General features: G+C 31.2%; 1 protein-coding gene across 2 annotated transcripts; it reads left to right on the top strand.

Annotated features, from left to right (window-relative positions):
- The first annotated feature begins 3,269 nt into the window (after positions 1-3,269).
- On the top strand, positions 3,270-13,615 carry LOC145317240 (uncharacterized). Of its 2 annotated transcripts, XM_080158222.1 has the most exons (4): positions 3,270-3,369; positions 9,050-9,505; positions 12,182-12,375; positions 13,330-13,615. In XM_080158222.1, the coding sequence occupies exons 2-3, from the start codon at positions 9,160-9,162 to the stop codon at positions 12,370-12,372; spliced, it is 537 nt and encodes a 178-aa protein (XP_080014348.1). In that variant the 5' UTR covers positions 3,270-3,369; positions 9,050-9,159; the 3' UTR covers positions 12,373-12,375; positions 13,330-13,615. The 2 variants fall into 2 exon arrangements, with proteins under 2 accessions (XP_080014348.1, XP_080014350.1); XM_080158224.1 differs by lacking the exon at positions 3,270-3,369 and having other exon boundaries at positions 8,903-9,505.
- Positions 13,616-13,805: the final 190 nt, after the last annotated feature.

Raw genomic sequence — 13,805 nt, 5'->3', positions numbered from 1 at the left:
TTCTTTTTTTTCTTTTATATAGTAATCATAGCATGCTACGCTGTAATAGCATTGTCTGTACGTCAATATATAATTTTTTGGTGCAAACTGTAGCATAACTAAAAGGTTGAATATTTGAGCATAAGAAAAATGCGCTAAAACCATTTTTAGATGTTGACACCTAAGTTTTGAATTTTAGATTTTACTGTACTTTTTAAATAAAAACTGAAATATTTTTTTGTTGTTCTATTAATTGCATTAAAAAAGGAAGAAAATAAGCCATTAATCATTAAATTCTGATAACTATAAGTGGGGTAAAATTGCTTTCAAAAAAGTTCTCATAAAAAAACACTGTATTTTGAATATTTAAAAATTATGCTTTGTTTTATTGGGTTGTCCGTCTTTCTGTCTGCCTGTCCGTAAAAGATTAATCTGTACAGTGAGAATTCTTATTATCTGTCCGTTAGTCCTACTTATGATAAAAAATTTATTTTTGTGTTTCGCGCCACCAATGGATTTACAGAGCATTGTATCTATACATATGAAAATCGTCAAATGTTCGATTTCGTGGATGTTATCATCCTTGTTCATGAAATGAATGCCTTATAAATATTTCATAACACCTTCTTTCTATATATTTTATCATGATGATATTATTTAAATTAGAGTCATTCAGTACGCTTTAGGGTTTATCTATTATACTAGTAGATTCTATGCATTCTTTATCAGAGATAAAGGCAATGGAAAATAACTAAAACAAGGATGACAACATCCATAAAAGCGAAGCGCTGAAACGGTATACAAACATTAAACACTTATATAGTGTCAGAACTGAATAATCAGAATATAAATGTATAGGAGTCCAAGCAAAATTGTGAGTAAATTTGTTGAAAAACTGCTTGATACAGGATAATGTTTATGGACATACTTACATTTTAGGACTTGATTATAGCGTTGCTTCGCTTATAACATTATACTTTGTTGTCCCAGGAATCAACATATAAAAAATCAGATCAATCGGATGTTTAGATCACATAAAAATGTGTTGTTAAAGAAGTAAAAAAATCAACATGTCTACAATGGACGTTCGGACATTCTTATGATAATTATAGAGTTGCTACACTTTCTAAATCGTACCTAACTACTAAAGGAATCACCATGCAAAGTTTGAAATCGATAGGACAATACTAACATACCTAAATTAACGAAAAAAGCTATCCGTGTGTGACCGAACCTAATTATAGAAAAGCTTCGCTTTTAAAAATCGATAAAAAAATACTACCCTTTCCTCCCCAATATTTATGAATTATTTTATGTGTAAGGAATGTGTTATAATATCAAATTATTGTCCATTTTCAAATCCCAATATCCTTGAATTTGGTAAAAGTTAAAGTGTACATTTAAGAACTCTCACCTTCATTCAGTAATATTTCATCATTAAACCAAACTTCCCTGACCGGCAGAGTTGGGACCAATAAACCACTTTTAATTAACAGGCAATATAAGTGGCGGGGGGGGGAGAGGTCAATTGGATGTTTATTACAATAGTCACCAAAGTTTTATAATAACGTTTTCCTATTCGTTTGCTTAACAACTTTTTATTTTAGTTTTGATTGGTTGGTTCATTAAGTTGAGTGTCCAAACGTTTCAAGCACTAATTGTAATCTACAGTAGTCATACACTCCTCTTATTGTCTGTAATACATCACCTTAAAGTTCACAACCACCCTCGATTTTAGTTGGGGGGGAGGGGGGGGGGTGTTAAAAATCGTAAGAAGGGTGTCAACATTTTCGGCGAACACCTTTGGCAAAACACTATGCACGCCACTTGAATACTCATTTGTCATGTTAGAATTGTCCTGTCGATATTGAACCATTTATAAAGATTCCTGTAACAGGTACATAAATCTAAATAACCAAAATGGCAAATGTTGTAAAAAGAAATAAACTTAAAATGTCAAATTTCTTACCTAATTCTTAATATTATTTTATCTGCTTTTAATTATCTAAAATGTATTGAGTAAATTAAAACATAGAAGTTATGAAAATTTTAGATTTCTAATATGAAAATTATAAAACAACTTTGTTACAAAAGTACTTTCCGAGTTGCAAGATGACGCACAAAAAAAACAGAAATGCGTCAATTTCAAAGACCTTTTGTAATGCAAAACACAATTAGAGCTATACCCAAATACATTCTACTAACAAAAGTGAAGTAATGTCAAAATTGAATTTTAAAGAACCAACTTTAGCCAGCACTGCATGTACATGGTTTTACGTATAAATGGTCAGAGTTTATTAGGATAACATTTTTATGATTTTTAAACAAACAAAAAAATAGGCGAAAAAAATTTAAGATTCAATGGATAAAAATAATGATGTCAAAATTAAATTTTTTTATGGGTCTTAGTGTACAAAATGAATATTTTAATGTGCATTATAATGAATTGCACCTGTTTATTAGCCAAGACATTGCCCTTACTTTGCTAATAGGTCGAGATTTAATTCTTTTACCTCCCAACGGCACAGCAAACTAGCATATGTAGAGAGAGAGGGGACTATGGGCTGTTTATTACACAAGTCCCTAAAGTTTTATAATTACACAAGTCCCTAAAGTTTTATAATAACGTTTTCTTATTCGTTGGCTTAACAATTTTGAGGGCTTTTAATTAATTTTGATTGGTTGGTTTATTAGATTAAGTTTACTTGCGTTTCAACCCCTAATTATAATCTACAATAGGGATAATTTTGTGTATTAACATTGGGGATGTACATCAATTAGTCGACTATATTCTTATCCCTTTATATCCCTGAGCATATGACGAAATATGCCTAAGTTCTTTATTGGTTGAAACCATTGCATCTAAAATCTAACCAATGAAATCTCTCTCTACATATTGAGGTGTATCATCACTTCTGCATAACGTCATAATCGCTGAAAATCTCAGAAAGAAAGATTTTGAGAGATAGATTGCTTCATTACCTTAAAGTGTCTTCGGGGCAAAGAACACCTTTCTCAACCTTCCTATTTTTGAAATAAAAAGTGAGGGGGTATTCCTTTGTCTAACCACTGCGGGGGGTTCCTAACCCTGTTTGGCCCTGTTCCTAAACCTGCAGGGCTACTCAGTACCCAATGTAACCTAACCAAACCGGATCAAAGTAAAACAAAAACTTCAGGCACTTCAAGGAAACCTCCGAAAAGTGACAACTTACGATTCTAATAATTTTTGCAATGTGTACCATTATTCGGACATGATGGTACACTACATATTGTTTGACAATTTACAAGTCATGATAAAAATAGTCGCCACAGATCTGACACCTTTGTGTTGACTCAGTTCAGAAATAACATTTGGTTCTCTGTGTCGTCATTGAACAGTTTTTTTATGAGGTAAAACAAATTTCAAAATTTCTATAACTCATATTTTTTTAAAATTTCATTTATTTAGTAATGAAACTATTCTATCATTCATTTTGTATGTCAATCAATCTGTAATGCCATGGCAGAAGTGCGATTTTCTTGACAGACATAAGATTTTATAGCATATTCAACTTTCAATATAGACTAAATTGGTATTGTTTATTGTTATATTTAACGCGACCTATCATTTTTAGACAGTTTAAAAAGTCTATAGCAAAGATAATAATTTTCATTATCGTTGAAGGTTTTTCAAAATCCTATTTTTCTTATTTTACATTGAAAAATTAATTTTTTAAAATCTAAAACGTAATTTTTAGTAGAAAAGCTGTTATTTAAGACATACAGCTTAAATTTTCGGTAAAGATTCCTATGATATATGCTCATCTAATTTTTACTTTGTTTCTGTTGTTCATGCTTCAAAAGAAATAAACCTATTTTTAGTTTCTGCATATCCTCTCTCTTCCTTTTCTTTGTTAGGAAAACTGAACATAAGCTCCATAACTCACTTTGTCCGTTTGTACATTCCATGATGTTTTGTGCTTATGGATGTTGTCATACTTGTTGATCTATAAATACACCTCAAACTAAATATTGATAATCAAAATAAAAAGAATTTTTTTTTATTTGCTGTAAAAATAGAAATGATTCAGCTCAAAACAATTCATATGTGAAGTGTTATTTTAAAATACGTTCAATCACGTACGCGAAAGTATAATAATTGCAAATAAATGATTTCGTAAATATGGCACTAAAAAGGTAAAATATTGATATTTGGCATTCGAGTGCTAGGGTTTTTGTTACAACTGTACAGTTCTGTTGTTGACTTAAACTTACGTGCCTGATAGTTTTTGGTCAGTCAATGCAAATGCTAATCTTCATTTTAAAGCATGCAAATTTTCATAAGGAGCGATGCAATGGTCTTAATTAATTTACTAATATAACAATGGTAATAATAGACAGGCGGACAAAGTAAGCTAATACGGAAATGTTCATTGGACAGCATAATTCTTTAATAATAGTCATTTGTCAGCAATACAGCTGAGTAAATAATCACTATTCTTTCCTTTAGATTAGCTTCGCTATTAAAAAAAAACATTTAAAAAATACTTTTGCTAGATGGTTAGAACATTGTATAACGAAACTGGATTCTATATCCGAACAAATATTGACGGATTTCTGACGTAAAAAAGTTGTATGTTTATAAGGCGTTTTCATCAACTGGTGTAGGAAACTAGGATGTCGGCGTTCGTAACACAAACATCCCATTCCCCTGATCCTTATATAAAAGTATCAGGATGTCAATGTGTGTGTAGCAAAGGATCTCACTAACCACTTAACCGATATGGTTCTCCTTTTCAGTGAAGCTCTCATAGGTCAAGGTAAGGTTTATAACTATTTTTGGGGAGGTTAACTACAACCGCCCAAGAGAAATCGCCCCTAGAAAAGAATGACCTACCCCAACATTGTTTCTTTCTTTTACTTCTAAATCTAAAATTGAAAGTGTTTCTAGAGGCCTCTTTTTGCGTAGCCAAAAATGTTAATAATAAGTTAACTTTTACTTATTGAATAAAGTCAACACAATACTTTCAGCTTAACAGGGAGATATATATTTAAATTTTATAGAACACGTATAGAATGTCAAAATCTCACTCATTCTTTCTACAAACAATTAATATTTACCAGGAAACTAAATCAAGGCAAATGTTTCAAGCCTTGATTATTCATGAAATTTAAAGTTTCTAGCGATTAAATCATTTAAATCGGCTTTCAATTTTAATGGTTTTTAAATAATATTCTATCATTAAGAATGTATTTTATAAACCTACTCTTTCCCAAACCTTTAAGTTAGTATTCATCGATCGGTTTCATTTAACATTATTTAGCTCTGTTTCCTTCCTCTCAGTTATCTAGTTGGGGCAAAGGCATTCCCCCTTCCCTAACTATCTATGCAATGCACCTAGCATAGTAGCAGTAGGTACCATTTTAACATCTCTAGTACGACGCAAAGTATTCCAAATTCGAAATTTCTTAATTTTTCTTAATTTGTTACATTTGCAAAAAAATTCAATGTTGCCCTCTCCATATCTGCAACGTAACCACTTGTTTGTACTTTGTAAACAAACATTTACAGCTCATTGTTTATAGAAAAAAATTCTGTGGTTTTTTTTAATGTAGGAGTATAGCTGTTCTAAAACTAAGGCACTTTTGCACATTAAATTTATAGACATTAATAGATGCTTGTATATGTGGTATACTTCAATTTTTTGTTATTATTCTTTCTATGTTACTAGCGGCTGCGCCCTAGTATCTAGAGGCTCCCCTTCAAAGAGAGGGCAATGAATAGCCTAAAACCATCCTATGGCATAAATCTAAAAGTTAAATAGCCTAAAATCAATCTCAGGACCAATATAAAGCTTGTATAAAAAGAAGAACTTAATCAGTTCAATAGTTATGGAAATCTTAGGATTTAGAAAAAAATCTTGACTACTTTATATAATAGGATTAAGCTTTGCTTTTAAGGATTTTGTAGTCCATAAGTGAACAAGGCTAACCAAATGTTTTGAGGCATAGCTAATGTTATGGCTACTAAGATTTTTATCTGTTTCTATTTATAAAATGAAAAAAATAGTAAATGCATATAAAAATGTAAATGTATACATTAGAGAAAATTTCCATATTTAAGTTGATATTTGCATACTTTTACAAGGAACCAATATTGTATAACAAAACTTGTACAACATAAATAATGTACTTTTTATATCAATAATATATAAGAGCAGTTTAAAAGGCTAAAAAAAATATGGTTTAATGTAATATGAGAAAGTGTAGGATATCTAAGAAGAAGGAATCTAGCTATATTGTATTTGACCTAGCCTAATCTGTTGAAAAAAATATTTATTATTGTTTAAACCGTAGACCAATACAATTATGAATAAAATTATCTGTTGTTGAATTCGGATCGAAGCTTTACTACAATTTGAATATAAAGAACGTCCGTAGCTTACGTCCAACACACTAAATTATCACATAGATTTTTAGCATTTTAGACCATGAACGGCAGACCAAGTAAATTATATTCTATATCTTCATTGGTGTAGTAAATATTAGAAAAAATTTTATCCGTCCATCTCCAAAAAGTTTGATACAAATAGTCTTACATACCTGATATAATTTATTAGCAGTAAATTAAAGATTTATTTTGCATATTAGAAATTTTATTAGATAAAATAATTTCATCATTGAAATTATTACATAAATCAATAAAAAAGGGTAACTATACTACAGGGCCATTCAAGTCAAACATGGCCGTCCTATGTACAACTTTTCATTCATTGGTTCATGAAACAGGGTATGCCATATAAATACAGACAGATAGACATATCGGAATAGGATACATCGCACAAATTTTACAAACACGTTATTGACCTAAAATATTGCTTTTTGTTCAATAAAAAAAACATACTTTTTAAAAAATGCAAAAATGTACAGTATGTATAAGTCTTGTATATGAATCTAGAAGGCCGTTTACATCATATCTAGCATCTGTGCAATAAAAACATAAACCCAAAATAAGCAGCCGCTAAAACTCGCAGCTAAAGAAACATTTGCTTTGCGGCTTGATATGGGTAAAACAATATTAGCTGGGAAGGTATTTCGTTTTCTCGAAGCTGTTTATAGTGCCTATAGAAAAATGACGTCATACAATACAAATTACCAACGGATCGTATTCGTCACTTCACAGACGTAATTACCAATGGTATGCAAGTATACATTATAATTTACCAATGGTAGGCCAGTATGAGGTTATTTTTATAGGCCCTATAAAAAGCTTTTATCCCCAAACCTCCTTTTTTCCCAAAATGGAAATTGATTTAAAAGAAGTATTTAACTTTTCCAGGATGAATATGAAGCATCACTGACATGGAGACCTTATCGGTCCAGTGGTTTCAAATATCTTATTGCACATGAACACATGTCAATAATAAAAAATTGCTCATATTTTTATAATCTTTTTATAGATGATAAAAACTCCATTTAAGTTATTTTTAGGCTAAAAATTTCATAATAAATCATATTTTTAAATAAATAATAAAAAAAATCATATTTTTAAATCTTTAAAGTTTTATGTCAAAAAATTATAAAAAAAATGTAAATTATGAATTTACTTTTACCTAAGCATAAAAACTTATAATTATGAATGATTTATTTAACGAGATAACAAATATTTGATAGCGCAGTTATTTATATACTAGCGGCTTCGCCCCTAGCCTCTAGGGGCTTTGCCCAAGAGGTGATAAAAAAAAATTATTGCGAGAGACCATAAAGGAACATGGAAATCTCCTTCAAAAAAAAAAAAAAAAAAAAAAAAAAAAATGGGGGGGGATTTTTTGGTTTTTGGGGGGGTTGGGGGTGTCCCACCCCCCGAGAAAATAGCTTAAAACCACCACAGGACCAATAGGTAGATACCCTGAAGAGTAGAATCCGATCGGTTCAGTGGTTACCGAGATCTTAAGGGACAGACAGACAGACGGACGGACAGACGGTCAGACGGACAGACGGACAGACAGACATCGTTCTACTTTGTATTATAGATTATACAAGTAGGTATTTTACATCCCCTACTAAAAGATTATTAATGACTTTATCAATTTTTACAAGCAAAGCTTTTTTATATTGAGGATCTATACGTCCGTACATAGGTAATGGAGGGCTATTATCGTTGATTTAGGCATGTTAGAATTGGCCTATCGATTTCAAACTTTGAATGATGATTCTTGTTAAAGTTAGTTACGATTTAAAAAGCGTAGCAACTCTATAATCTTTACTAAAAAGTACTTAGTCTATTTAAAACAAACATTTTGACAACTATTTTTTATTTGTACAATATTTTAAGCGAAGTCCCTTCCTTCTCCAAAATTTTTACTTTTTTCTTTTACAATACTTATGTTCTTATAATTTCTAAAGCTTATTAATGCTTTGCTAACTATTAACATTACAATATCCTTGTTAATACAAGATAAAGGTTAATTATATGTTCATTTCATTAAATAATGTTTAAAAGGCCGCCTTTTTACCTTTGTAGTAATTTTTGTATTAAACTTGGATTTACGCAAATAAAATTATGTTCGTCAGAAATGTTCGGGAGAAAACAAGGATAACAACATTCATAAGTTTCGTAGGTGAATATAAAACTAAGAACTGCTGAGAGAATGTAAATGGAAACTGATAAAAAAAAGTACATTTAATAATAAAAAGGGCAACATATAACTGGGTTTTAAAATAAATACAGCCATACAAATTTTAATTTAATCTTGAAATTTTTTAATAGAACTGGGGCCAGAAATAATCAAATTTTTATTTTACCGTGAAGATTGACGGACTGAGATGAAGTCTAGAGTAGGTGTGCACCTAAAGGAATGGGTAAGAGGGAATGGGGGGGGGGTGTGCAAGAAAGTAGGTGGGGAAGGAAGGCAATAAAGCAAAAGGTAAACAGTTTGAAACTGTCAGTCTTTTTCAGGAGTTTTATTGTTTATTTTAAGATAAGAATAACAAGCAAGGTGAGGTGTGCTTTGATTGATAGAAACAAGACACAAATATATTCATATATATATAGGCATATATACACTCTAAAGCACTATTTTATTTTCAGTTGGTTTCAGAGTAGCAAGCTGACAATACATTATAAATATAAAAAAATTTATTAACAGTTAAAGTGATAAAATAATAATAAAAACAAAATAAAGAGTGAAAAAAGACATAATGGTGTCGCTGGCGGTTGGAAATAATTCTGGCAAACCAAATTACCGTTCGGCCATCAGTGTCGACTCTACCACAATGAGCTTCGAGCCCGGCGACTATCTGGACGTTGAGGCGGAGCAGCACAAACACTTGCGGCGGCGGCGGATGACAATACTCGCCATAGTCGCAATTTTCACCATTGCCGGCTCTATACTCATCTTCAGCGTGGTGCATGATCTGACCAACAGGCCGGAGATTGATTATGTGGATTTTCCGTGTCCCGAGGGCGATACAGAGTGTATACAGCTGTTTTGTCCAGTGGGATGGACTTGGAATCCGCAGGAGCAGGCCTGTAATCAACTTTCTGGTAAGTTCATCTTGGGCACAGCTTTAGCCAAAGTACCATGACTATAAAAGTTTTAAAGACACGTTAGGGAGGACAGATTTTGATATAGAAATAATTTGCAGATCTAAAAGGATTTGACAATACCAAAAAATCTATAATGGAAGTAATGTGGCTATCTTATTAAAAATTAGGTTATATAAAAAGTAATATAGTTTTGTAAGAAAAAACTTTCTACAAACGAAAGTTTTCTATATTTAATGTCGGTCCGTCTGTAACGGATAGCTCTTATCGTATATCTAAGCATGTTAGAAATTGTTAAATCGATTTAAAACTTGTTTTATAATATTATTTTATGAGTTTAATTTTTTTCTGGAATTTTTATTATGACGAATTTATTATGATTTGATGGAATTTAATAGTATGATTATGATTTCATTTCTTTTGATGGGCATAGTGTAAAATATGAATTATTTTGTCAAGTCATGGCTTTAAATTTAATTTTGATCTGAAAGTGCTTGTAATTCTGTAACAGGATTTGGTCGGTTTATGTGTACTATTCAGCAGGGATCTAAAGGGATAAGTCAATAATAAATGATAATACACAAAATTACCCCTTCTGTAGATTACAATTAGTGGTTGAAACGTTTAGACACTCACCTTAATGAACCAACCTAAAATCACTAAAAGTCCCCAAAGATTTTAAGCCAACGAATAAGAAAATATTACAATAAAACTTTAAGTACTAGGGAAATAAATTAGTATATCTATTAGTGTAATAAATAGCCCAATGTATCCTCCCTCCCTAACTATCAGTATTCATAGTATTTTTAAGTAAACAAGGATGACAACATCCATAAAAGTGAAGCTCTGAAACGGTATGACAGACGAACATTAACCCTTGTAGAGTGTCAGAACTGAATATACAAAATATAAATATATATGTTTTGACAAACTTAAACGTAAAAAAAACTTTTTAAATACAGAATACCGGACATACTGACATTTTTAGGACTTGATTAAAGAGTTGCTTCGCTTATAATATTGTAATAAAAATCAGCACTCCAAAAATAAAATCAATCGGATGATTATATCACATAAAAAATTGCTGTTAAAAAAGTTAAAAATATATATGTTTAAAATGGACGTACGGAATTCTGGTAACGATTATAGAGTTGCTACGCTTTCTAAATTGTACCTAACTACTACAGGAATTATCATGCAAAGTTTGAAATCGATAGGGCAATTATAACATGCTTAAATTAACAAAAAAGCTATCCGTTACGGAAGGACGAACGTACAGAAAAGCTTTGCTTTTGATTATCAAAATTGAATGATGATATTAACTGGGAGGGAGGGTACAATGAACTGTAAATTATTCTTGCCCTCAAAGTTTATGACTCGCATTGGCATTCGTTAGCTAAATAACTTCGGGGGATATCATTGAATTTAGTTTGGGTTGTAAAAAAAAGTATAATAGTTATTTATCGCAACGTATTATAGACAGCTTTCCGCTGATAAAAATTGTATATTAAAAAGATTCAAACCAGTTTTGTTAGCCCTGGTGGGTATTTTAGACAATTTTATAAGAAAAATTCAAAAATGTCATTATTTTTCTTTGATATTTCTTTCTGTTAAAAATTGTCTATAATACATTTCAATAAATATTTTTAAAAAATTCTAAGTTCATAAAGCCTTTAATTTAAGAAAAATTGACTACCTAGTACTTATCATTAAATTATTATTATGACTTAATCCTTAGGTAAACTGAGTTATTTATAAATTATCATACAGTCTCTAAGCGAGAAAGCTTATATGTAAAATTTATATTAATACTTAAACTAAGTACAAATAAAAAGTCGGAAAGAATATCCTTCTAAAGTTGGACATATTTTTGTGTGTGATTGATCATATAGGGTAAGAAATCTATTGAGTATGCATCAATCGGAATAAGCTGATCTACGAGAATCAGTCTGTTCCTAATCCTATTATATATAGTAGTAGCGAAGGATCTCGCTAGCTGCTAAACCGATTTGGTTCTCCTTTAAGGTGAAGCTTCTAATATGTCCAGGGAAGGTACATAGCTATTTTTTCAAAACTCAATTCAAAGTGGGGGGGGGGGGGGGGGGGTCGACCTTGTTGAAGCATTGTTTCACAAAAAAAAACATCTAAATTTTTTTTGTGAAACTTGAGTTTTATACTATCTTTTCTAAATACATAGAAAACCCGAGGTTTTGAGTAAAGTAGCACCCAACAGACAATCAATCCGTTGATTGGACAACCCTTGTCACAATGAATTACATGTGTTTATGAGCCAAGAGTGACATTGCCATACACTTACTACTGGGAGCAAACACCTGACAAGTAACACTAGACACCTTTTTTAACGTATCTAGTATTACGCAGTGTGGTTCAGATTTAAACCCGACACAACCCCCTAACTCAATATTCAATATTCAATAGATAACTTAATACAGGTTTTGTCATGTGCTTCACGCTCTACTCGGAAATAAATTTTTACACAGTATAATATACTCAAGAAAAGCTTTATCTTAAGAAATGCGACTACAAAATTTTAATGAATGACATGTCTGGAATGTACCTCCACTGTTTACCTATTGGCTTATTTAGATAGTATGTCTCTAGATTATCTCTATTGGCTAATCAAACTAAATAAATTAACAATAATTTGTTGTTCAGATTACACATGTTGTGTGGTACCGTACAAAGTGTCCGGAGAATACCTGTACCACTGCTGGAAGTCAACGGAGGAGAATTCGCACGGATGCGTACCTCTGTCAGCTGGCGTTGCACCGTCCGCGTACAAACAGCTGTGCAGGCCCGGATACCTGTGGGTCCAGTGGAAAAAGAAATGCCAGAGGAAAGATTAATGTGTATGTGTGTTTTTTTATATGTGCTTTTTAAAACCTAAACTGGGATCTGTTCTGATGGACAGATTTTGATAAACTTATTAAACCTCTGCTCAGCCGGGATTCTCATGTATTGTATATAAAATAAATTAAATGGATGACCAAAGTGAATTTCCAAAATTTGTACAGCCTTTTCAATGTTTTACTTATAAATTCTTAGCTTCCAGAGAGGAATTTTATATAAAGAATAATTTATTTCAATTTCTACAGTACAAAAAGTACATATTTTGGAACAAACATTGGTAAATATTAAATAGATGTATAATTGTTTTCGCTTTACTAACGCTTTTTGGGGCTTGCTATGGGCTCTTAAATCTGTGCATTTTTTAAGCATGTAATATCAAATGTCTTGAAGTTGGAAATACGAAGAAAGTTATTTTTTACCAACTATTAAAACTTCATTTGCTCACAATTAAAACCGAATCTACATAGCCTATAAATATTATGAAAAAGCCAAGAACTTAAAATGAACATTGAGTGTACTACAAATTTTAATTATTTTACGCATTTACTTTATCCGCGCATATTCTGTGCATTAAGGGGTATTGGCTATTATATTATTTGTTGGCATTGTTTTGCTGGTTCTTATAGTTTGCTGCTGTTATAGTTATTACAACAAAAACCTTTGGATCATGGAAAGAAAACGAAGTAGCGGGTTTTGTCATATTGTCACAATTGCTTTTTTCCTGTTTCTAGCCCAGGTGGGGCAATCATTAATATTTACCTAAGTTAACCTAAAATAACCTATCAAAAGCTACTGTGAAAATACGACGAAACCCGCTACTTCATTTTCTTTCCAGGATTCAAACCTTTCTAAGTAATTCTAACTTTTTCAATGTTTTTTTCTTCTTCGTTAAATGTTAACTAAAAGTGTGATATTACTTTGTTAAATTAAATAGAAATACTATATTGATTTAGGTTGGAAGGACTGTAAGGAAATAATACAGATATCCAAAACAGTGCTTTACCAAATCTGAAGATAGAAAGACAATTAAGACACTCAACAGTATTAATAAAGAATAAGTTATCAAACATATAAAGACACTATTATATGAAATGTGAAAATCAGTCAAAATCTAGGAAGGTAGAGGATTTCCCCTCTAAAAAATATCCTAGAGGGACTAGAAATTGTTTCATTCTCGTATATGTATTATTATTTATGTATTATGTAACTGTACTACAAATATATTATTTATTATTGTCAGATATATTTTATTTTTTTAAAGAGGAAAAGTACATTTTCATTTGTTCAAACATCTCAAATAATCAGGGACAAGGGAATGATATTCTGACAAATTTCCCCACAACCCCCTTCCCCTTTTCCTATCCTTCTTTCCCATCCCCCATCAGTTACATGACAAAAACAAAATATACCACCAGATACTGTATTAAAA

Source organism: Acartia tonsa, chromosome 4 (assembly GCF_053477335.1).
Source record: "Acartia tonsa isolate MP-2025a chromosome 4, ASM5347733v1, whole genome shotgun sequence".
NCBI classification, from domain to species: domain Eukaryota; kingdom Metazoa; phylum Arthropoda; class Copepoda; order Calanoida; family Acartiidae; genus Acartia; species Acartia tonsa.
This window is presented reverse-complemented; position numbering and strand designations above follow the sequence as displayed.

What these genes read in the sequence shown, in the direction of transcription:
- LOC145317240 (XM_080158222.1), top strand. Translation starts at nt 9,160, where the DNA reads ATGGTGTCGCTGGCGGTTGGAAATAATTCTGGCAAACCAAATTACCGT. An exon ending in GGCCTGTAATCAACTTTCTG is followed by an intron (nt 9,506 to 12,181) that starts GTAAGTTCATCT and finishes TTTGTTGTTCAG; the next exon opens with ATTACACATGTTGTGTGGTA.